Source organism: Pogona vitticeps, chromosome 1 (genome assembly GCF_051106095.1).
Source record: "Pogona vitticeps strain Pit_001003342236 chromosome 1, PviZW2.1, whole genome shotgun sequence".
NCBI classification, from domain to species: domain Eukaryota; kingdom Metazoa; phylum Chordata; class Lepidosauria; order Squamata; family Agamidae; genus Pogona; species Pogona vitticeps.
In genome coordinates this window covers 321,072,249-321,097,151 of record NC_135783.1, presented here as the reverse complement: position 1 = coordinate 321,097,151, position 24,903 = coordinate 321,072,249, and the positions used below count along the sequence as shown (strand labels likewise).

Below are 24,903 nucleotides of genomic sequence, written 5' to 3'. Positions count from 1 at the left end.
CTTTGAGTTTTTCAGAGTCTTGATTTTCTGTGGGCCTCATCTCTTGATACCGTACTAGTATGGCATGTACAATATCTGTGAAGAGGAGGGCTACTAAAGGCTAAACTAGACATTAAGGAAAATGCATATGTCCTTACAATGAACCAACTTCCCCTCCCACAGCAGGGTTCCTTAGAAATACAGGCCTCAGCAACCAGATTAACTAATAAAGCTTAATTTAGTACTGCTATGGTACATATACAGTATTTAGTGGGGTTACTCATGATACTGTCTACTTCTTTTAATGCCATGCAGTTTTCACAATTGAAAATGCATAAAAGAACAGACATTCAGGTGGGAGAATCAACAAGTTCCTTTGTTCTCTCTTTACATTTAAGACCACCATCCTATATACATTCTGTAGTATTCAGTCTCCTGAAAAAAATTCACATCTTACATCTGAATAAATACACAAGCTATACACTGAAAATTTGGAGTGTTCCCATACTGCAGCTGTATAGCAGGAAAGCACACTGTTGCTGAAGGCTTAAGTAAGGAAACTGCAAGATGGCACAGAACTGGGGGAGGTTGTTGTGCCATTCATTATGCCCAGAGCTGATTTTTTAAAATCTACTTTCAAAATGTGCATCCTTTCAGAAAAGAACTGCAGTTGATTCTGTCACTTTACAACAGCATGACTGACATTGCCCATGAATATTAGAAGATGATTATGAATAAAATGAAAGGGAGATCATAAAATGGCAGGAGCCCAAGTGGGAGAATCATGTTGTGTGCTTTTAGTAACATCAAGGGAATAGCTAATAGATACTCATCAAATGTACGTCATTCCACATGATAATATAACAGCAGCGAATGTTCTGCCTGTGGGTGAAAATTATACTTTTTCCCCCGAGTACAAGATTTTAGATCCTTTTGCTCCTTCTTTGGAGATACACAAATCAGCCAGTGTTGCAGTACTTTTTATTGTTCTATATTAAGAACTTTGATTTACTAGAGAGCTTCTCTAGGTCCAGGGCTCATCGGCAGCCCACCCCCAGGCATGCACTGTCTTAACTTTCTGCCTTCCATCTGTCACCAGCTGACCTGACTTCTGGACCTGCTTACTGCTCTTCCTCTTCCTTCTCCTCCTTAGGCTTCTCTTCTGGTTCCTGAATTTTAAAATGACTAATTTGAAAGATGAAGAGGGGAAAAATTAGAATTAAGAAATGTTTTGTGACTTCCCTTCACCCCCAATTTACCTCATGTTAGGTAACTGAAAAGAACACAAGGAACATGAGTGCCCTTGGGAAATGCTTCAAATCCTTCCAAGTCTCGAGGGTTTGCAGGTGTTGCTTTCAAACCCACAATTATAGGGATCTTTGTCATTGTCACACCTGGAACTTTTGAGATATCAGAACTACAAATACACAAAAATTCCCACTGTCGATGTATATTATCAGCATAGAATGCTTTGTTATAATGAGCCAGACCATTTCTCCATCTAGCCTGGCATTATCAAAACTGATCAGAACCCATTCTCTCGAGGTCTGGAAGCTTTTCGTTACACTAGCTGAAGATGCTGAAGATTGAAATTGGGATCTTATCCATTCAAGTATTTGCTGAGCTATGTTCTCTCCTACCAGGTTTGCTGCATGCTATAAACCAACACATGTTGGCCATTAGGTTGAAAGCAGTCTGAACAAGACAGCAAACACATATGGCACATAGGTTGAAATCCTGTTGCACAGCTTTGCATGTGAAATGGTGATAATGTCAGCAGCAGCAGTAAAATCTCAACTAAGTAAATACAAATTGATGCTGACTAAAGGCAATGTTGTGGTTAGCAACTAGTACAAAATGTCAGTCAGACACACAGTCAGATGCACCCCAAAATCACCAAAGGTAACCTTTAAGGAGCCTCATGGCACAGTGGTTAAACTGCAGTAATGCAGTGAAGCATCTGCTCACAACCCAAGTTTGATTCCAATGGGTTCAGATAGCCAGCCAGCCATCTTTCCCTGCAAGCATTACTTTAAAGTAAGGGAAAAGGAGTAATGGATGGGAAAGGCAGGTAGTGATCCTTGTTAAGGAATCATTCTGACGTGTGAATTATGATGTATTTTGCAAAATTACTACTCAGACTTTTGATGTTTTGACTGTGAAGTACCTTTCCATATTATCATTTTTTTAGAAAAGTGTTTGGGGAAATGTAGTAATATAAAGCTTTAAATGAGAAGGGAGCTTCACAGTAAACCATAAAAGAATCAGGAGAGGTGGGACCAGAGGAATGAAGGAACTTCAGAGGGAGGACCAGAATGGGATTGTGGCCTGGCATGTGATTTGCATTGCATTCAGTATGAAAGGTGAACTCCTGAATCAATCTGCAGCCCCTGAGTGAGCACCAATTGCAATTTCAGATATAATACAAGCTGCTGACCACTGAAGAATTGACGCTTTTGAATTGTGGTGCTGGAGGAGACTCTTGAGAGTCCCCTGAACTGCAAGGAGAACAAACTTATCCATTCTAAAGGAAATCAACCCTGAGTGCTCACTGGAAGGACAGATCCTGAAGCTGAGGCTCCAATACTTTGGCCATCTCATGAGAAGAGAAGACTCCCTGGAAAAGACCCTGATATTGGGAAAGTGTGAAGGCAAGAGGAGAAGGAGACAACAGAGAACGAGGTGGTTGAACAGTGTCACCACAGCTACCAACATGAATTTGACCCAACTCCGGGAGGCAGTGGAAGACAGGAGGGCCTGGCGTGCTTTGATCCATGGGGTCACAAAGGGTCAGACACGACTGAACAACTAAACAACAACAACAAGCTGCAAATCAAGTGTAGTGTAGTTGCTGCCTGAGACAATTTAAGAGCCTGCACTACATGGATAAAGACATTAGAAAAATTATGTTGGCCCTATATAAGCCCTTCTTTTGAAATGCTTTGGCCATTAGGCTTGGTGAGTTTGACTTCCTGTTTTTGAGCAATTCCCTTTCTTTTTCTAGTTGTGAACAATTATCACTTATGGACAAATAAAGACTGCACTGGAAGTGGCAAAAAGAGAGGTTACTTACCTGTAACCATGGTTCTTCGAGTGGTCATTCTGTGAGTTCACACAAAGGGTTAATCCAGCGCCACCGTTGGTCCTCTCGGCGCCTCGTGGCGCAGTGGTTAAAACACTGTACTGCAGCCAAAACTGTGCTCACGACCTGGGGTTCAAATCCCAGGTAGCCGGCTCAAGGTTGACTCAGCCTTCCATCCTTCCGAGGTCGGTAAAATGAGTACCCAGCTTGCTGGGGGGGCAATGTGTAGCCTGTATAATTAAAATTGTAAACCGCCCGGAGAGTGCTTGTAGCGCTATGGGGCAGTATATAAGTCCAAAAATAAATGAATAAATAAATAAACATTCTCAAGCTACAATAAAAAAGTAACAAGTGTAAGGCTGCCTGTATTGTGCATGCTCCGCCCACCCTAGCCTCAGTTCCATTTATCCGCCACAAACGTCAAATCAATCCAGAGACACTACCAGTGACAGATAGAGGGGAGGCCGGGTGGGATTGTGTGAATTCACAGAATGACCACTCGAAGAGCCATGGTTACAGGTAAGTAACCTCTCTTTCTTCATCGTGGTCTTCTGTGAATGCACACAAAGGGTGATTAGCAAGCTTACTCACCGGATGGTGGGATGTCACTGTAGGACAGACGTCAGCACCGCCCTTCCAAATGTTGTTTCCTGTCTGGCCCTGAGATCCAGCCTGTAGTGGGTAACAAAAGTTGACACATTGGACCACGTGGCGGATCTGCAGATGTCCGGTATGTCGACACCTCGCATCAGGGCAGTAGAAGAGGCAACCTAGTGGGGGAGATCTGTGTTGGAGTTCATAAGCCAAAGTGATAGTGCCAACAATCCACTTTGACAATGTAGAACGCAATGCTAGAGAACCCTTTTTGTGACCAGAATGACAAACAAAAAGCTGGGTAGAAGTTCTAAATTCACTTGTCCGGGACACATAAAAGGCCAGTGCCCTTTTTACATCCAAAGTATGGAGCATGCGCTCAACATCTGTAGTAGGTTGAAGAAACAAAACAGGGAGAGAGAGGGGCTGATTCAGGTGGAATTCGGACACCACTTTAGGAAGAAAGGAGACATCTGGATATAATTAAACCTTGTCTTTAAAGAACTGTAAGAATGGCTGGTCAGAACAAAGAGCTGCCAGTTCGCTAACCCTCCTGGCTGAAGTGATTGCTATCAAAAAGAGGCTCTTGAATGATAACAACTTGAGGTCGCAGGTAGCCATTGGTTCGAATGGTGGTCGTGAGAGTGAGTGCAAGACCAACTGAAGGGACCACTGTGGGATTGGTGGTTTAACTGGAGGCCTCAAGTTAGTGAGTCCTTTCAGGAAGGCCTTGACCGTGGAATGGGAGAAGAGACGAGACGAGGCAGAGTCCTTCGGTTGGAAGGAGATGACGGCAGCTAGATAGACCTTAATAGTAGATAACGACAACCCAAAGTCATACAAGTAACGCAAATACAACAACAACGTAGAAAGAGAAACAGGGGAAGGAGCTAGACCCCTGGAATCTGTAAACTTGACGAAACTTTTCCATTTATTCTTCTATAACAAAATGGTAGACGGCTTCTTGGATCTTTCTAAGACCTCCTTAATCTCTGGGAGATCCTCCACGCGGTTAGTTGAAGAGTCTCTACATCCGGATGAAAGACAGAGCCTGCATCCTGAGTCAAAAGATCCGGTATCGAGGGCAACTTCCTGAACTCCGAGGCCATGTGCATCAATGTGGGGAACCACGCCTGACGTGGCCAATAAGGGGCTATGAAAATTGCGCTGGCCTTCGATTGGCGCAACTTCACAATGGCTCTCTGAATCAAAGGAAGAGGAAGAAACAGGTATTGCAGTTTCTGATTCCAACGAATCATGAATGCGTCTCCTAAGGAACTGACGCCTCGTCCCGCTCTGGACGCATAAGCTGTGCACTTGGTGTTCAGATGAGATGCAAAAAGGTCCACTGTGGGGGTGCCCCATAGGTAACACAGTTCCTGGAACATCTGAGGGTTGAGTTCCCACTCGTGTGTTTGGTAAGGAAGACGACTGAGATGATCCGCAAGGGTGTTCTCCGTCGTTGAAACATGTACAGTATAGCCACGGGGAATATGTGATGTAGGCGGCACCACTCCCAGAGATGAACCGTGAGGTATAGCAGCGATTGAGAGTGAGTCCCTCCTTGTTTGTTCACGTAATACATGGTCGTGGTGTTGTCCGTTATTAGCTGAACACCACGACCACGTACCATGGGAAGAAACGCTCTCAGAGCCTTTATGACGGCAAGCATCTCTAAGTGATTTATGTGCAAGGTGGCTTCCTGAGCAGACCAGAGAGCATGTACTGAGTGGTGGCCACAGTGAGCACCCCAGCCGGTTGGACTGGCATCTGTAGTCACCTGTGCCGTTAACCGCAGAGGATTGAAGGGTCTGCCTATGGCCAGATTCGGAGAATGTGCCCACCACTGTAGCTGGTTGGCAAGCTCCGGGGTCACCCGAAGACGCTTGCGTTGACTGTCTGCCCTGGGGTCGAACAAAGTGAGAAACCATGACTGAAGGGATCTGAGCTTGAGTCGGGGCAAGATTGACTCCAGTGTCACCATGCGAAAACGTTGAGGACGAAGGTAAGTATTCAGCAGTCTTAGATCTAGTATGGGTCTTATGCCACCTCCTTTCTTTGACACGGCGAAATATCTGGAGTAGAAGCCTCTTTTTAGGTCTTCATGGGTACGAGCTGAATGGCATGTTTTTGTAAGAGTGACGAAATTTCATCCTCTAAGGCAGTGTTGAAAGAGGTGTGACATGTATACCCTAGCGGAGGTAACTCGATAAATTCCAGCTTGTAGCCGTGCTCGATGATGTGCAAGACCCACGAGTCGCTTGTGATGGCGTGCCAATTTGAGAGAAAGGGTAGAAGTCTTGTAACGTTTGAGTCTGATAAGTCGTTGCTGGGCAAGTCAAAGATAACGCCTGGGTTTCTTGGCAGGTGCTTTGAAAGACTGCCGGCGTTGTGAAAGCTGGGATCTATAACTAGGAGTGGAAGAAGACGCCCGGGAAGATCTCTGTTGAGGTAAGTTCTTGAAGGATCTAGACTGCTGGAATGATTGTTGGTATTGGGCGTAGGACCTACGCCACCGAAACCTGCCATAACGAGGTTGAACGGAATAGGACTTGGCCGTTTTCTTGGCCTTGTGTAGCTCTTCCAGATGAGTATTGGTCTTGTCATTAAACAAACCGGTGGCATCAAAGGAAAGGCTTTCTACCTTGGACTTGACATCATCGAGTCTGTCAGCAGCCCGCAGCCAAGCATGCCTGCGGATAGTAATGGCAGACATGAGGATTCTAGCAGCAGCTTCAGTAGTATGCCTGGTTGAGAGCCTTTGATGCTTTGAAACAGTCTGGGCCTCCTCGTAAAAATTAAGGAAAGTCTGCCTGACTTCTTGTGGAATGAGCTTGAGGCCAGGCAAGATCTTTAGCCAAAGCTGCTTCTGGTATGCTCCTAAAGCAGTTTGGTAATTAATTAGCTTCAGGAGGAAAGCGACCAAGGAATAGATCTTATGACCAATGATCTCCAACTTCTTGCCCTCCTTATTGGTAGGAGTGACATGAGACTTCCCAGTGGGCTTTGTGCAACTGGTCTCAACAATGAGCGAATTAGGGATCGGATGTTTAAGTAAGAACTTGGTATCCGCACCGTGCACTCGATAAAAGTTCTCTGTCCTGCGAGGCAAAGAAGGTGTGTCAGACGCTTGTGCCCAATATTCCTTGATAATGTCCATGATGACAGGAACGAAGGTTAAACTAGGGGGAGCAGACCGTTCCTGGTTAATATCCCCGAAAATTAGATCCTCACTGGCAGGAGTAGGTTGATCGACCTCGAACTTTAGAATTTTAGCCAAGCGAGACAACATTTGAGAATAGGACAAGAAGTCCTCGGAGGGTGAAGACACATTGGCGTCGCCTATGTCAGACCCCACTGTCTCTCCCTCCTGGAGCGCGCCCTGGCTAGGCTGGGCGGGCAAATCTTGGTCAGAATTAGATGACAGGACTGAAGAAACCTCATCGGGATCTGATGAGAAAACATCCCTTTTCCTCTTGCGCGATGACTTTTCAATGGGGACCACTGCCGCTGACGTCGAAGGTGCCGTTGAGGTCGAAGGGTGCGGTAATGTTAAAGGGGCAGTGGCAGGAATTGCAGGTATAGGCACCGGAGCTTGTCGAGGTCGAGGGTCGTCTGGTTTTCCGGTCTCGAGTCGTCGACGCCGACGTCGATGACGTGGCAGAGATGACTCGGACGACGACGAGACATAGATGTATTTGGTGCGCTTGTGTCGACGTTGTCGATCAGTCGATGTCGAGGAAGAACTAGTTGAAGAACGGCGATGTCAACATCGATGACGTCGGCCTCAATGCGACGTCTCTGAGTTGGAGGAGGACGGGGAGCGCCTTTGCCGACGATGCTTGCTACGATGTCGGGTCGGTGATGCATGCTTCCTTTTCGAAGCGCGCTTCCCGCGCGGTGATCTCGACCTCAAATAAGACGTCGAGGTCGACGGAGCCGGAGACCCCTGCCCATGAATGGATGGGCTCTGCGGGGCTGAAGTCAAGCCCGTAGTGACGCCTACGAGTCGACTCGGAGATGGAGAGGGAATGCCCAATGGCAAAACCGGCTGGACTTGTCGAGGAGGCAGAGAAGGTGCTGTCTCCGACAAGTATCCCTTATCCCTCGACGAATCCTCCAGGATGGGAGATGGCAGGGACTCAGAAACAGGAGGGAGTTGAATCGCAGGGTCCTTAGCCTTATTAGGTGGTTTTGTCTTACCGGGCTTTGCAGATTTCGAAGCCACGTCCATTTTTGTTTTAGCAGCCGACCTCTTAACCGGGGCTGCTTTAGATTGTTTGGATGAGGGCTTCGATGGACCCGGCTGAGGGGAGATGTTAGCCTCAGACCAGGGGGTAGCTGAAGGGGAAACCATCTCAGAATCCGAAGGTCTGGTGGCTGACAGGGTCGACTCCCACAGATGGTAATTTAGACGCTGCTGTCTCGCCTTTAGCGCTGCCTTAGTAAAAGTCTTGCAATGTCTGCAAGACGTGGTGAGGTGGGCTGCGCCAAAACAAAAAAGACAGCGGTCATGCGGGTCTTGATGTGGGATCTTCCTAGAGCAGACCACGCAGCGGCTGAAGGGGCCTGAAGGCATAAGCCAGCCGTAGGTAGAGTGGAAAAAAGGCGGGGAAAAACCGAGGCAGCCGAATTAGCTAAGGAGAATCCGAAACAAAGTCCAAAAAACAGTCCGTGTCCAGGGCAATAACGAATCAACAATCCAAAGTCCAGTCCGGGTCAAAAACCACGAATTTTAACAAATAGAACAAATACGGAGCTCGAAGGAGAGGTTCCAAATCGCTAGGCGGAAAAATGGAACTGAGGCTAGGGTGGGCGGAGCATGCGCAATACAGGCAGCCTTACACTTGTTACTTTTTTATTGTAGCTCGAGAATGTTCCGAGAGGACCAACGCTGGCACTGGATTAACCCTTTGTGTGCATTCACAGAAGACCACGATGAAGAACCCTTGCCCTACTGAGTACAGTATACAGTTTTTGTATTAAAGATGTTTCTTGGTTGGGCTATTAGCTGGTTTTTACTTTCATTGAACATAATGGATGACACGGGGTATCCTTCATGATCCACTTTTTCAAAGAAATAGGTGCATCCCCTCACATGGGAGCAAAATGTCCCATTACAGCAATCTATCAAAAGACTTTAGGATAAAATGGACTATACTTCTGAATAAGTTAATATGATTGATTAATTAATTAATTAATTAATTAATGTAATAAATAATCAATTATAAATCTACTTCAAAGAGAGGTGTTATATACCACCTCAATCTCCTTTACTAAAGAAGATATTAAAGCAGATAGTACCTACTATGTCTGGGACTGTACAATACACAAAATATGATACACCTGTACAGAAAAAGGACATTAAAGTGGCTGGTTTGTAACCCTTTTAGAGGAGGTTTGTATAATGTGAGAAATATTGAGTATTTAAATGGGAGCATGTGGCTCTGTAGCCTGGCTAAAGAACTTCTTGTATCTGGCTAATATTAGTTCTACGGATGAAAAACTAACTCACAATAACCAGGATTTTAAAGCAAATTATCTAGGTAATGGCCTGCAAGACTTTTATCAAAATGTATGCATATTTTTCATATCCTGACATCAGGAAGAAATACAAGCAACAGATTCTTTGCAGAAATGTATACTTACAATTAAAAATGCACATATCTGAAAAATCCACACAAACTTTAAACAACAAAAAAAGGAAGTAAAAGTGCATACATCAAGAAAAAAATGTGCCCATTTAAGAAAAACACATTAAAGTGCAAACATTAGATGCACACAGATGGTTCCGTGCAGGAAGGGAAAAAGAAGCCTTGCAACCAGACACAGAACTTGGACAGGAGGAGAAGGTTAGAGGAATGTTGAGAAATGGAGTGAAAATGGAATTGACAGATTTTCAGATCCGGAGTCGTCTCTTGAATATTTATAATTGGAAGTCAAGAAAGAGAACAGATGACCTCCCTGGTATCCAATTTCTATCAAAGGCCTACCTAGGGGCCCTCTTGGCATGCAACAGAGGAAGTGAAGGATGACAGAGTGAGCAATCTACTTTCTGGGTCCATGTATTGCCGCTAAGGTGCCCTCTCTTTCTCTAAATTAGAGGTCTATGTGAAAGCTGTCATGCCCTGAGAGGAGAGAACTAGTGTTCAAAAAGGAATTTTCTAATAGCTTGTCTTTGCCACTTTATTAAATAATTTTTCTGATGTCTGCTTTTTTAAGTAAAAGGATTTCTGAAATATTTTATGTATATAACACTGAATAAATATGTCCATAAAAAACAAATAAATACATTTTATATATCTGTGAACTGAATAACTGAATTCATAAGCAGAAAAGTGGGTAAGCAGGTAAAACAGCTTAATATAATGCATTATAGAAACAGCTGTAATCCTTACCTGTAGTCCACATAACCTGTTCTAGCCTGGTCCAGTTTCCGTACAAGTTCTGAGATCTGCTGCCGGTCCAGGGGGATCTTTGATTGCTAGAGACATAAGAGTAACATTACTGCATGTAGAAATGTTGCTGTTATTACTATCATTGTTGTTATTCAAAAACACCAGGCGCAATCAATCAAAATTATAAAAACACAGACTGGTATTATATAACAGATACCTGTACAAGTTTTAACTAAAAACCAAAGTATTTGTTAAATATCTGTTAGCACTAATTTCTTGGATTTTAGCTTTCATCACATTGGTTTTGCAGCAAAAATCAAGCCTTCAGTTTCTTTCTTTAGGGTCCCTGGTTTTAGCCATGCCCATGTTGAATTATGATCATGCTTTCCATCAATATTTCTCAGGTGTTGTCCATGTAGTGACTTATTTTTCCGGCTGTTTAATTTATTTTCAAATTGTTTCTTATATTGAGCTTTGGTTTCTGTTGTTTTTAAAATATTCTCCATTTTATTTATTTATTTATTTAATTTATATGCCGTCCACTCTACCCAGAGGCTTTTCACTGCCTTAAGTAATTTTTCTCTGTTTGGGCTGATATAATTATTTAGGTTTATTTTTTCCTCCTCTACTACATGCTGTATTTGCAGTAATCCATGGACTCTAATTTTTTTGTGGTAAATATAATCTGTCCACATCACTTTTGGGATGTAGTATGTGATGCATGTTTATCAGTTTCCGTGTTTTGCGATCCAATTCTTCAAATTCGTTTTGAGTCACATTTGTCAATTCCAAATATCATTTGGATATCTTCGCTAAATATTTGCACTGTGTTTAGCAGTGTTTCTACCTCCATGGAACTTTTTGCATATAGTTTTAAGTCATCCATATATAAGAAGGGATTTTTCCTGCTTGTTGTGAAATATGGTAGCCCAATCCAGTTTTGTTTAAAATTACTGACATGGCAATTAGTAAGATGTTAAACAGAAGATGTGATAAGGGGTCCTCCTGAAATATTTGATGCTAACTTCCCCCATTTCTTCACTATGGGCCATTAAGACAGTTTCCCATTTTTCCATGTTTTTCTTGAGGAACTTCTGAATGTGTTCATTAATCCCACACATTTTTAGGCAGATGTTAATCCAGCTGTGTGGCAATGAGTCAAATGCTTTTTATAGTCTATCAAGGCCATGTTAAGGTTTGTTTTTCATCTTTTTGCATTCTTCAGGATAATTTCATCAGTAAGAAGCTGGACTTTTGTACCTCTTGACTTTTTAATGTTCCCTTTCTGTTCAGTTGGGTATAGGGGACGTGGTGGCGCTGCAGGCTAAACCGCAGAAGCCTGTGCTGCAGGTCAGAAGACCAGCAGTCGTAAGATCGAATCCACGCAACGGAGTGAGCTCCCGTCGCTTTGTCCCAGCTCCTCGCCAACCTAGCAGTTCGAAAGCATGTAAATGCGAGTAGATAAATAGGTACCACCTCGGTGGGAAGGTAAAATGGCATTCCTTAGTCATGCTGGCCATGTGACAACGGAAACTGTCTTCAGACAAGCGCTGGCTCTATGGCTTGAAAAATGGGATGAGCACCGCCCCCTAGAGTCGGACACGACTGGACTAAAAATGTCAAGGGGAACCTTTACCTTTACCTTCTGTTCAGTTGGGTAAAGAGAGTTTTCAGTTAAGTAATTATATATTGATCTTGCCAGTACTCCTGTGAGGAGCTTGAACATTGTTGGAAGGCATGTAATTGGCCGATAATTACTGGGTTCATTGCCCTTTTGGTTGTCTTTTATTATCAGAAATGTGCAGCCTGTTGTCATCCAGTCATCAGTTGTAGAATTTTGAAGTAAGTGGTTAAATTGCACTGCTATATGTTGATGGACACTTGTTACATGCTTTATCCAGAACCCATGCAGCTCATCTGGACCAGGTGCACTCCAATTTTTCACAGCCTTTACTTGCCTCTTAATCATTTAAATTGTTAGTACAATATCATCCATTTGTCTTCCTTGAGTTTCTTTACAAATGTCTTTAATTCATTAGGCGTTTTTTCTTATGTCCAGTTGGGCTTTCCTACATTTCTTTCCAAAATTTTAGAGCATCATCTTTATATGGGCCTAATTTCTTTTGCTCTGCAATTTCTCCTAGTGATATATAGAAAAATCATTGGTTATTTAGAAATTGCGTGTTTTCTCTATATTATTTCGAGCATTCATCATATCTTTCCATTTTATTTGCTGCAGCTGTTACCCACTGTTTTAATTCTTCCATAGTTTCAACAATTGTTTTCCTTTCTAGGTCACAAATTTTGCATAGTCTGGCTTTTTCTTTTTCATTTTTAAGTTTTGAATCTTTCAAGTGTTGCTAATGCACATAATTTATTAATTTTACTTTTCAGCCAAATTTTCCATTTTGGGGTACCATGAGTTTTCTGGGGCTTTTGCAACTTGTAACCAAGTTCCATAGTTATTATGGTAGCTATGCTATCCATGAGCTGGTTTGTTTCCTTTAGCGTGTTGATTGAGATTTCTTCTGATGACAACATTTGCATCATTCAGTAGATTCTCTTACTGGTTTACTTTGTAATTGGTGCAAATTGGGGAGCCTTTGTCTTTATGTGCTCTGGCTAATATGGCTTTTCTAGTTTTTCAATTCCAGTTCTGAAAACACTTTACTCCGGATGATAAACCATTTCTGGTTCATTAATCGTTGTTCAGTTATGTCACTACTTAGGTGTTTCCTTTTCCAAATTTCCATCATTCTATTTTGAAAACCACAGGCTGTTGAGTTTGCCTCATAATAACATATCAGAATTTCTCAATTTTGGGTGAGAGTCCAAATTTTGCGTTTACGTTGTTCCAGTAGCTTTGCAGCAGCCTGTTCCTCAACAGGGTCTGCTGAGCCTTGTAGCCTATTTGTCACCAGATGCCCAGGAGCTCCAGCATCTGACACGGTTCTTGTTGACCCAGGCAGTGACAGATCCGGTATGGATTTCTGTTTATTTCCTCTCATCATAATTGATGGTTGGTGGACACAGTTGTTCTGGGTTCTCTGGGTTGGTCTAACTTGGGAGACCCTTCAGCATAGCTCTCAACCTCATTGAAGCATGCAAGCCCCTCCACCTCAACAAGGCCTGTGCCATGGAGGGGATGATGATGATGATTAAAAAATACCAGGCACAGTCAAGCAAAACTATAAAAACATTTACTGGTACTATATAACAGATACAAGTTTTAATAAAGAAAACTAAGTATCTGTTAAATATCGGCACAGTACGTAAGCTGTTCCTAATACTGTATTGCCATTTTTTGTCACTCTGATTTCAGAGATCTACAATTTCTTATAATACTGTGAAATTTCTTGATATTGTTCCCAAAGCCCCAGTAACTACGGGGAATTGGGTTTCACCCACAAGCAAGATGTTTTGATTGCCAAGTCTCTGTTAGTTTCTCCAATTCTTTATTTTCAACTCTGGCATTCCCCGGAATTATGCTATCAATGATCCAGACATTTCTTTTGTTCGATTACTACTATGTCTGGTATGTTATGTTCAAAGTGTCTATTATTATTATTATTATTATTATTATTATTATTATTATTATTATTATTATTATTATTATTATTATTATTATTATTAGTAGTAGTAGTAGTAGTAGTAGTAGTAGTAGTAGTAGTAGTAGTAGTAGTATTAGTATTAGTATTAGTATTAGTATTAGTATTAGTAGTATTAGTATTAGTATTATTATTATTATTATTATTATTATTATTATTATTATTAGTATTAGTATTAGTATTAGTAGTAGTAGTAGTAGTAGTAGTAGTAATAGTAATAGTAGTAATAGTAGTAATAGTAGTAATAGTAGTAATAGTAATAGTAGCAGTAGCAGTAGCAGTAGCAGCAGCAGTAGCAGTAGCAGCAGCAGCAGAAATAGAAGGACCACCTCCTTCCATATGAACCTACCCAGCAATTAAGATCGAGCTAGGGGGCTAGATGGCTCCTGAAAGAGCCATCCCTCAAGGAAGTAAGAGGGATGGCTTGTATAGAAAGGGTCTTTTTGGCAGCTGCCCCCAGACTATGGAACGCCATCCCGAGGGAGATTCGTCTGGGGCCGATGCTGATGACCTTTCAGAGCCAGGTCAAAACCTTTGTTTTCCAGAAGGTTTTTAACTGAAATAATCAGGTGTGGTCCTGATGGCAATTTTTAGAGCACTGTATTTATAATTGCCTTTTAATTGTTTTATCTATTTATTGTATTCAAATTATTGTAAGCCCCCCGGAGACCTTTGGGTAGTGTGGGAAGCATATAAGTTAAACAAACAAACAAACAAACAAACAGTGTTGGCATTGAGATCTGCCACGTAATACTGTTCACTGAGTTTCTGACATTTAGCACTTCAAATCATTTATTTGCACTAATGTTTGACTGATAAAGGGATGTGGTGGTGCTGCGGGCAAAACCGTAGAAGCCTTTGTGTGCTGCAGTGTCAGAAGACCAGCAGTCGTAAGATCGAATCCATGCGACGGAGTGAGTTCCCATCGCTTTGTCCCAGCTCCTCGCCAACCTAGCAATTTGAAAGCATGTAAATGCAAGTAGATAAATAGGTACCACCTTGGTAGGAAGGTAAACAGCATTCTGTGTATAGCCGCGCTGGCCACGTGACAACGGAAATTGTCTTCGGACAAACGCTGGCTCTACGGCTTGGAGACGGGGATGAGCACCGCCCCCTAGAGTCGAACACGACTGACTAAAATGTCAAGGGGAACCTTTACCTTTACAGTGGTGCCTCGCATTACGACATTAATTCGTTCCAGCGAAATCGCTGTAGAACGAAAACGTCGTAAAGCGAAAAAAAGCCAATGAAATGCATTAAAAACATGGTTAATGTGTTCCAATCGGCTAAGAACTCACCATCCAGTGAAGATCCTCCATAGGGGCGGCCATTTTCGGGTGCCTGTGCAGCAAAAAATGGCTCCTAAACACAGCGGTGAGCCATTTTGAGCACCCGGCGGCCATTTTGAAAACCCAATGATCAGCTGTTTTGATCGTCGGGAAGCGAAAATCCCCCATTCAAAATGTCATTTTGCGATCGTAAAAACCTCGTCATAATGCATATTCGGCGTTAAACGGAGCGCCAGTCTTGCGAGGCACCACTGTACTTTTACCTTGACAGATAGTAATTCTTCTTTCTAGTACATTGATCTAGGGGACATGCAATATCCATTAGGGCAGTGGACCCCAACCTTGGGCCTCCAGATATTCTTGGACTTCAACTCCCAGAAATCCTGGCCAGCAGAGGTGGTGGTGAAGACTTCTGGGAGTTGTAGTCCAAGAACATCTAGAGGCCCAAGGTTGCATTAGGGGGCACTTGCATTAGGGGTCACTTGCAATTTGCATTGGTTTCATTCCTGCTTAACTATCATTGTACCAGGCCAACCATGGAAACCTTGGAAATGGTCCTTCTGAGAAGAGACTGGACTTTCGGATCTAAAATTATCAGCACCCTTGTAAATTTACAGTATGGGGGGGAACCATAATAGGAAAGGCGTTCACACATTCTAAAGGGTCTGTGTTTGAAGTCCTACCAGCATCATGGCTCTCCGAAATTCTGCCACAGGAATCTTCATGTTGCCATACTTGTCCATATTCTTAAAGAAGTCCCAGAGTCTCAACTTGTTTGCATCTAAGTAGTTCTAGGAATGAAGAAGAAAGCAAATTCACAGGTCCAGTAACTCCTCACTTCATACCACTTTCTTCCAAATAACACTTTCTAGATATTTCAGTTACATTACATATGTCCACATTTTGCAGTTCTAATATAAAGCTATATTTTCTCAGCTGCTCAAATGTGCCCTCTTGATAAACCTCTTGTGAATTCATAGAACCATAGAATTGTACAGCTGGACATTACACAAATGATGATTGAGTTCTACTCCCTGATGAAGCAGGAAGGCTTCCATTTTCTGTGGTAGGCTGTGCCAAGAACAACTCTTACTGTCATGAAGTTCTTAATTCTGGTTAATCTAAACCTCCTTTTTTGTCATTTCTACCCATTGCCTCAGTTTTTACCCCCTACAGCTGCAGAAAACAAGCTTGCTCCATCTTCTATGTCAAAACAATTCAAATATGTAAAGATAGGTCTCTTATTATCTCTCACCCTTCTCTTTTTCAAGATAAACAAACCCAACTCCCTCAACCATTCCTCACGTGACTTGATTTCCAAACCTTGGTCACCTCCATTATACACATTCCAGTTCATTGATATGCTTCTTGAACTGTGGTGACTGAACTGTAGTCTGTAAAGCATAGACTTATCTTTTTCTGAAGTTGTTTGGTACATTCCAATGTGGGTAGGCATACTTCAGTGTGGAGAGACTATGGTAACACACTCTGAATAGAGGTCTTGGAACAGTGTCTAGTGTGGTTGAGAAGGCCAATTTGAGAGTGACAATCCCTTCCACACTGAAGACAAATTTTGCTGGTTTCGGGACTGTCTCTTTGCCTTAGCCTGCTGAACAAGTGTCTCTTCAAATTGGGAGAGGCCATGATGCACTGCCTTTTTGCTTCGGTCATGCTGCACCGCCTGCCTCCAGGCTGAACACTCAGATGTCAATGTTTCCCATCTGTTGAGGTCCATTCCTAAGGCCTTCAGATCCTGCTTGCAGATATCCTTGTATCGCAACTGCGGTCTCCCTCTGGGGTGATTTCCCTGCACTAATTCTCCATACATGAGATCTTTGGAATCCAACCGTTAGCCATTCTCATGACATGCCCAAGCCAACAAAGAGTGGTTGTCGTTGTTCCCTACATTTCTCCTGCAACTCTCTGAGGGAAAAGACCATGTCAATGGTGGATCTATACTGTAAGCTCAAAATGCACACAGTGATTCTGGATAGACTCTGTCTGCAAGCACCTGGAGCCTCATTAGCACAACACGGGCAGCTTCCCTACAACACTAAGAAGAGAGATGCCACGGTAGTTATTACAGTTGCCCCTGTTGCCTTGTTCTTTCACAACGTGACGATGTTTGCATCCTTCATGTCCTGTGGTACTCCACCTTCCCTCCAGCAAAGATAAAATATTTCATACAGCTCAGTGACGAAGGTCTCTTTACAGCACTTCAGCAGGGATGTTATCCTTCCCAGGTGCCTTGCCAGAGGCATTTCTCACTCCATATAAGGTATTTGTTGCGACACCATGAGCATCGCTTTGTTTTGCATGGGAAACTAAACGAATGGTCCTGCACTCCTTGGCACCTCCTTCCTTAGGGACTGGAATGTACATTGAATGTCTCCAGTCTGTGAACCATTGTTTTGTTTTCCACATTTGTTAGCATATACTGCACTTGTTAGGATTCTGACAGATTCTGTCTATGTAACTTGGAGCAGTTCTATTGTATTTCCTTTACACTTGGTGACAAGCAGTTTTCACTTGACCAGAGCACAGAGGGCTACTCCTGTCCTCTGAAGATACCGGCCACAGAGACTGGTGAAACGTTAGAAAGAACAACCTTCAGAACACGGCCAAAGAGCCCAAAAAACCCACAACAACCTTTAGATCCCTTCGCTGAAAGCCTTCGCGAATACAGTTTTCATTTCACTTGCTGGAACTGCAAGTTCTTCATCCTAAGATTCCTCTTCAAACACATGTCATACTTTTATCTCTTCTGTATAGGTCTTCCATATACTGTTTCTACTTTCTCTTTATTTTCTCATGGTCAGATAGTATGCTTTCCTGTTGGTCATTCACCATTCCTAGTCTAGGCTTTACCTTTAATTTCTTGGATCTTCTGAAAGAGAGCTCTTGTTTTTCTCTTTTTGTTGTTCTCTATTTCTTTGCACCGATTATTGTAATAGTTCTCTCTGTCTTTGTCTCTGTGTGACAGTTGCTGAAAAACCTCAATCAGGGTTCTGACTCTGTTGTCCTGATTATGGTGATAGGTTTTCCATGGAGTGTGACTGATATTCTAATAAATTATTTGTAACTAGTCACTTACAAGCTCCCTGAAGCAGAGAATATGATCAGGCTAGAGAACATAATTTGTTCTGCAAAAGTAAAATGATTAGCCTATCGAATAGCACCATCTGCTGAGGCTTGTAAGGACTACATACTTTTGAAATGGATGCAAGAAGTTATGGTATTCCTAGTTAGTCTGTAAGTGCTCAATGTAGCTTTGGAAGCTTTTTGTTCATGTTATGTATTATTTCATCTAAAACATAATCTGTTGCTGTTTTTTGTTACAATGTTTTAAAAAGTATTTTTTTACATTATTAACTACTCACTATCATGTTGCTTGCTTTTTTCTTACTTTGGCGGCAACTACATGGTTAAATATTGCGGGATTTGCTCTGCTTATAAAAGTGGTGGATTTGAATTATTTTCTATTGACCACATGCCACAAAGGTTGCTGCAAATTGGCCCAGGCCCCTTTTTTCTTCCCAGTCATTCCTCAGCCCCCACGTGATCACATAATACAGGCTGCAAATGAAATAAAAATGTCCACAGTAATGGCACCCTCAGTTTACATAAAGAACACTTTAGCACTGATTTCTACTCATTGCTTTGCTTTGTTCTGCCCTCAATTGCCAAAAATGCTATATTGCAAGTAGCTAAGTTACTATTAACTTCCATGTTTTTTCTTCAAAAATCCCTACTGCTAAAAGAAATTAGAGCAATACCCTAATTACTTCATTCTAAAATAAATGGACATGATTCTCCTGAGATGTAACCTATATTCTGGACAAGACACTACTAACAGGACAGAATATAGAGAAGCAGAACACTTTCCAGCTGGCAAAGGTGTTAGAGAAGGCTGTATTTCACCTCTCTGTCAGTTCAGTCTTTCTGTAGAAAGTGTCATACAAAAAGCTTGATTAAATTCAGATAAAGAGGGAGTGAAAATTGGAAGGAGAAAATTATTAATTTTATGTATGCAAATGATATTGTAGTAGAACAGAAAATAGCAATGACTTGAAACGGCACCCTTGATCCTTCTTATACTGCCCCACCCTAAAAATGGCCAATGGCATCTCAAGAAACTTCCTTGAGCTACGACTAGCCACACTGGACTACACCTTGCAATTGGTTTTAAGTCCAGGGAAAACTTTCAAAATTGGAAATTATCTTCTAGGGGGTGTGATTGGTCCCCTTTAAGCTTTTTTTAAAAAAGGGGTGAGCTGGGATACCTAGGATGATGATAGTTTGAGTGTTGGCCTATTGTCCAATACCTGACTGTGCAATTTCCTCCCTCCCTCCCTCCCTCCCTCCCTCCCTCCCTCCCTTTCTCTTAAATCTTCCTTCTTCTAACTGGCTTCAATTTTAATATTCCCCGTTGCAAAAAAGAGGAGGCACTTCCATAAGCATGCACCGGTCCCACTACAAAATGTCATGTATCTGCTAAAGGGGAGGGAAGATTAGAGGACTGAGCACTACTGATATGAATTCCTTGCTACCTAAACCTCCAGAACTGTACTTCAAGGCCCAAAGAAAGATAAAATTATTGTTCTCTGTCCAGAGCTGGGAAAAGTTTTTTCTCTCTTGAAATTACAGTTCAAGCTCCACCATTGCCATAGCCTGTTGTACAATTATACAATTTCAGATGATGAACTTAATAGTCATACAAGGACTCCCTCCTCTCTTCACAGGGCCATGTTTAATAATAAATAAAGTGGAATAATAAATAAAGTGGGTCAGTAGGACATGGCTCTTGAGTATTCCAGTGAGGGAGCATCCTGCACATTGTGCCGAGTGAGGTCTTGGCTTTCTGACTCAAAGTTCTGCTCAAGGCATGGTAGAGATGCATTCAGAGCAAGGTGAAAACCAAAATAACCTCACCTGAATCAGCTTCATAGCATCTGGACGCTGTTCTGGCTTCTTGGCGATGTACCCTCCAACCCCTCCATAGATGACATCTAGTTCAGGACGTACCTCACAGACAACATCAAGCAGCTTAATGAAGCCTTCATTCACCAGCACATTCTAAAGCAGAGCAGACAGCAACTGGCTTAGAGTGAAGAAATATGGATTTCCATTTACGCACATTTTAGGCTACTTATGCAATTTGTCACCATGAAATAACAACTATCAATAAAACTTCCATTCAATCTTTCTGATAGGTTTACATGTACAACAAACCAATCAATCACATACATAAAAATTTTGGGCCCAAGCAATCAAAACTTCACACTTCGAAAAACTTATTCTGTCCTGTGTATGAATGATGTGCAAATTCTTCATAAAGGCTGTCATTCTGCATAGTAGATTCTGACCCTTTAACTCCCATACTACTGGGATATCCCAAGAAATGCTGAGCCATTTTTCTGGCTATTGAAATTTCATCAAATTTCATCAACCCTGCCTACACAGAGTTAGGCCTAAAGTGTGTGTGATGCCTACATGTAATCTAGTCTAAAGATCTTTTAGAAACTTTTATCATGCCGAATGTTCTTAGTATGCTGAATTTTCCACTTTTTCCATTTTCCCACTTTTCCTGCTTTTTCTGGTCTACACTTCTTTGGAAGTACAGCTTGCACACAGTCCTATCTAAGAAGTGAAATACTGAGTCAATTAAAAGACTCAGAAATCCTTGATAAAACTGATGGCATCTCTTGACTTGGTTTTTTTTTTTTTAGCAATTCTAAGATCAAAGTGGCTACAGTCAGGTTGGTGATAAATCACTCCCAGCATCAGAGGCAATAATTCAACATTATAAAATCAAGAGGCTATGTGTACATTTCTCAACACTTTAATCTGTAATGTCTTCTTACTGAGATGTTGATCTCCTCCATCCTGGATTTTGGATTCTTCCTGATAGCTGTGACTAGGGCAACAGCGCCCTCTACTGTCATAGGATTATGAGACATCTGTGAGGAAAAGAAATAATCATTTATCTGGCTACTGAAATAAATATACTTTTCAGTTATTGTGGGCTTGGGTTAGAGAGTTGTACTTGGATGTGGCAGGCCTTTGTTTGCTCCAGTTCGAACATAGATATTCTCTTGCCTTGGGCAGTTTATGAGCTGTTGGCCTCATTCTCAGCTTCAAAAATGGGACTAATACCAAAAGGGCTATGAACAGCAGTGATGCCTGTGAGGAAATGGAAAGCACGGCTCAGCCCTTGCCCCGTTCACGGAGGATTTGAGACAGTTAAGGAAGAAGGGTGCGCATCCAAGCAGAGAACTTAGGGAGGTGGGAGCGAGCTGGGGCAGGCTAGGGCTGTCTGGGTAGTCACACAAAGCTCTCCGCCTGGACCAACAATGGCACTAGTGTGTAATGAGGTAGCTGTAAATTTTCAAGTGCAGGCATATTATATACCAAGTTAATCTCCATAGCCAAGCTCCCAAGGAGACTCCAGAAGTGTAGGTGGAAGAGCCTTAGCTCTGTGGTAGAAGCAGAGAACGCTTTCATGCAAAAGATCAGAGGTTTGATCCCTAACAAAACTAGAAAACCTCCTACCAAAAATCTTGGAGAGCTGCTGCTTGTCAGTATTGACCATACTGGGCAAGAGGGACCAAGAACTGTCCCAGGATAAAGCAGTCCTGGGAACCACATCTGTGTCGATATACTCAGCCCACATACATATACACTAACAAGTGGAGCTCATAAAGATATGTGTCATGCTGCTGGGGAAACCAATTTCTGTCCCCAGCTACTGTGAGGATGCCTCACAGGATTGTAATGAGAATAAAGTGGGGTGGGGGTGGGAGGAGAAGAGCCACATAGGCGGCCTTAAACTCACTGGAGAAAATATAAAATATAAATCCGAATAACAAAGTAATAAATACACAGTAATAATATTCTTCAAGTGCTGTACATGGTATAGCTCAGCAGGACGGAGTACCTTACTGTAGACTAGGGGCTGGGAGTGAAAATCGCCCATCCTTCCCAGGAAGTGAGGCTGTGGGAGGACAGCAAACAAGAGCAGCTGATGTGTGTGGGTCATGGGGTTCCATGTCCTGCCACTGTGCAGTCAGGCACAAGCTGCACATTCCCAGAGCATCCCCAGATAGAGGAACAGGCAGCATGAAAATTGTGTAAGTGGCCTTACCAGCACTCCATTGTTAATTATATGGTTTTTAGAACATTGTGAATTACAATAACCCTTTTTGTTATTGTATTCTTTCTCCACTAGTCTCTCCTTTTTGACTAATCTCTTCTCTTCTTTGGTTCAGTACTCACATCACTTTTCTTTTCCTACAAATCCAATACTTCCTTTGCTGTATATCTTGGACCAGTATTTCCAGCATGCTTAGCTTAAGATCACTGATCTATTCTAATAAATCTATAAAAGCCTCAAGGATATTAAGACACCATAACCTTGCAGAACTTCTGATTATCCTTCTTCTTACTCTTTAATATCTACAGTATTTCTATTACTAATTACAATCAGCCTCTGCAAATGTGAGAAGTTTTTTCAAATTTTTGAATTCTACCAGAAGCCCAGAAAATTATACCAGTTGCATATAAGTTTGAAGTGGGCCATTATGCTGCCAACCAGAGGACCTTCATTCCGTTCAGAGGAGTTCAGAATGTGAACACCTACCTTCAGGATTCTAAGGCTCGCATTGACTTCTAAGCCTTTGCACAGCTTCATGGTCCCTTCATTGTTGATGTGGTTGCTGCTGATATCGAGTTCAGTAAGGACATTGTTGACCTTGAGGGCTTCTCCTAGGGCCAAACCACCCTCATTGCCAAAGCCATTCCACGAGAGGTTAAGTATCTTTAGGGATCCATTGGCCTTCGAAAAGACAAATCAACGTTCAATTTGTGGTTTTATCTATATGTCTTGTAAGTTGTAATTTTTAAAAACCTGTAGATCTCTCTAGAATCTAGTTTGATGAAGGGTGGTATATGCATGTTTCATATTATATTAATAAAAAATAAAGAAACAAACACAAGATCTCTGTTGTCAAAAAAAGAAAAAAAGAAAAAGAAAAGAAAAGAGAATGAGAAAGAGAGCGAGAGAGAGAGCAGAATACTGTAGAACTTTAAAGACTATAAGACCATGTTTTGCCACATAACTTTTTTTATCAGCATGCTGACATAGGCTAACACAGCTACTTCTGTGGAAAAATGTCTGCTGGATTAGACCCTGAACGAGGGCTGTAATGACTTCCAGTCTCACAGGGTTGAATAGCAGAAACCATGACATCATCTGTCACACACACACAGACAGACACACACACACACAACACCACCACCACCACCTAGGATCCCATGTTCTCTTGTACCTTAGCTGCAGTCCTCTCAGTAGGTGGAACAAAAGTGGATTTTCTCCAGAAAATTGTTGCAAGATGTACTGTACCTGTTGCACTTGGAAGTATTTGAGGGTGCTTTTTGTTTTGAGTGGGCAATTTGGAACCATTAAATTTATGACAGCCCTTTTTCGAAAATGCTGATTTGATAGCCCCCCGGAGAGGGGAGGCATTGAAATAAGCATCTGTAGCTCCAAACTTCCCAACACACCACTGTCAATAATCCATCTAGTTCAATATCTTCTTTTTCTTCTTGACCATCCAGATCCCACGGACACAACAGGAATGTAACAGCTCCCCTCCAGTTGGGCTCACCAGCAACTACTATTGAGAAGCATTTTACCTTCAGCAAGATAGCCACATTGGTCTCTTTTGCTGTCTTCCTCCTTTTTTGTTGTTGTTCGAATTATTTGTAGTTCTGCCTTTAAAATTTCGTTTTTTAAAGAAATTCTCACCCACATTCTGCCAAATATGGCTCTTCCAAGAAATTCCTGCCATGTGTTGCTGATAATTTTCTTGTACAAAATGTAAAGGAAGAAACTAAAGGATTGTCTGTTCTTGACTTAATTCTAACCAATAGACATGACTCAATGGAAGGAGTGGAAGTAAGGGGAACTATGGAGGAAATGACCATATTCTACTTGACTTCTTGATTCCAAAGGAAACAAAAGCAGACTGTACCTGCACATGTACATGGGAAGCCAGCCTTTGAAATACCTTAAGGATCTGTTGCAAATCACAGACTGAAATGAAGTTCCTGGCTGTTCTTCCATTGCCAAATATGGCACCTTTAGACTTAGCTTTCTCTTAGTGGTGCTTGACTAGCTCCCTTAAACAATGCAACAATTGGATTTCCTCTTCTTGATGCCTGTCCAAACACTGATGATATGAAACACTGGCCAAATACCAGGAAGAACTGTTGCAGTAAGAGCTATTCAATACTGGAATTAATAACCTCAGAAGGTTGTGGACTCTCTTTCATAGGAGGGTTCTAAACAGAATAGGAGGGTTCTAAACAGAACTTGGATGGCCCCCTATCACATATGTTTTAGCCCTGGATGTGTTGCTTCTTCAGGGTCTTGACAGGATGACCCTTGAGGTCTCTTCCAGCTCTAAATTCTAAGAGAATCTCTTCCCAGTAGTGCCAAGTAAGGATAAATCTAATCATTGAAGGAAATGTGCCTTCCCAGCATTTAACATGTTTTCCTTTCAGCAATGGAATTCTCTTAGAGATCATGTGTGTCAACAATCAGACTTGCAAAGTAAGCACATGTTTACCTTCCAGTGGCCAATCACAAAGCAAAGCATTTTGGAAAACAAGATACAGAGGTAAGGAGAAGCATGTGCTATGACAAACAGACATAGAGCAAAAAAAAGTGTGCTGTTTATATACCACCCCATAGCACTTAAAGCACTCTCTGGGCAGTTTACAAGTTAATTATGTAGGCTACACATTTGCCCCCCCAGGTACTCATTGTGCCAACCTCGAAGGATAGAAGGCTGATCAACCTTGAGCCAGCTACCTGGGATTGAACCCCAGGGTGAGCACAGTTTTAGCTAGAGCACAGCACTTTAACTACTGTGCCACGAGGCTCCCTAAAA

At 42.1% G+C, this 24,903-nt stretch overlaps 1 protein-coding gene across 1 annotated transcript in view; it reads right to left on the bottom strand.

Moving 5' to 3' along the window:
* Positions 1–922: 922 nt before the first annotated feature.
* The window catches only part of LRRC74A (leucine rich repeat containing 74A), a 40,861-nt gene continuing 16,880 nt past the window's right edge, over positions 923–24,903 (bottom strand). The window contains exons 9-14 of the mRNA XM_020793920.3: positions 22,590–22,784; positions 20,815–20,910; positions 19,883–20,026; positions 15,634–15,741; positions 10,054–10,139; positions 923–1,164 (exon numbers count right to left, since the gene is read on the bottom strand). Coding sequence (XP_020649579.3) covers positions 1,101–1,164; positions 10,054–10,139; positions 15,634–15,741; positions 19,883–20,026; positions 20,815–20,910; positions 22,590–22,784 — 693 coding nt within the window. The 3' untranslated portion in view covers positions 923–1,100. The remainder of the gene's footprint in view (positions 1,165–10,053; positions 10,140–15,633; positions 15,742–19,882; positions 20,027–20,814; positions 20,911–22,589; positions 22,785–24,903) is intronic.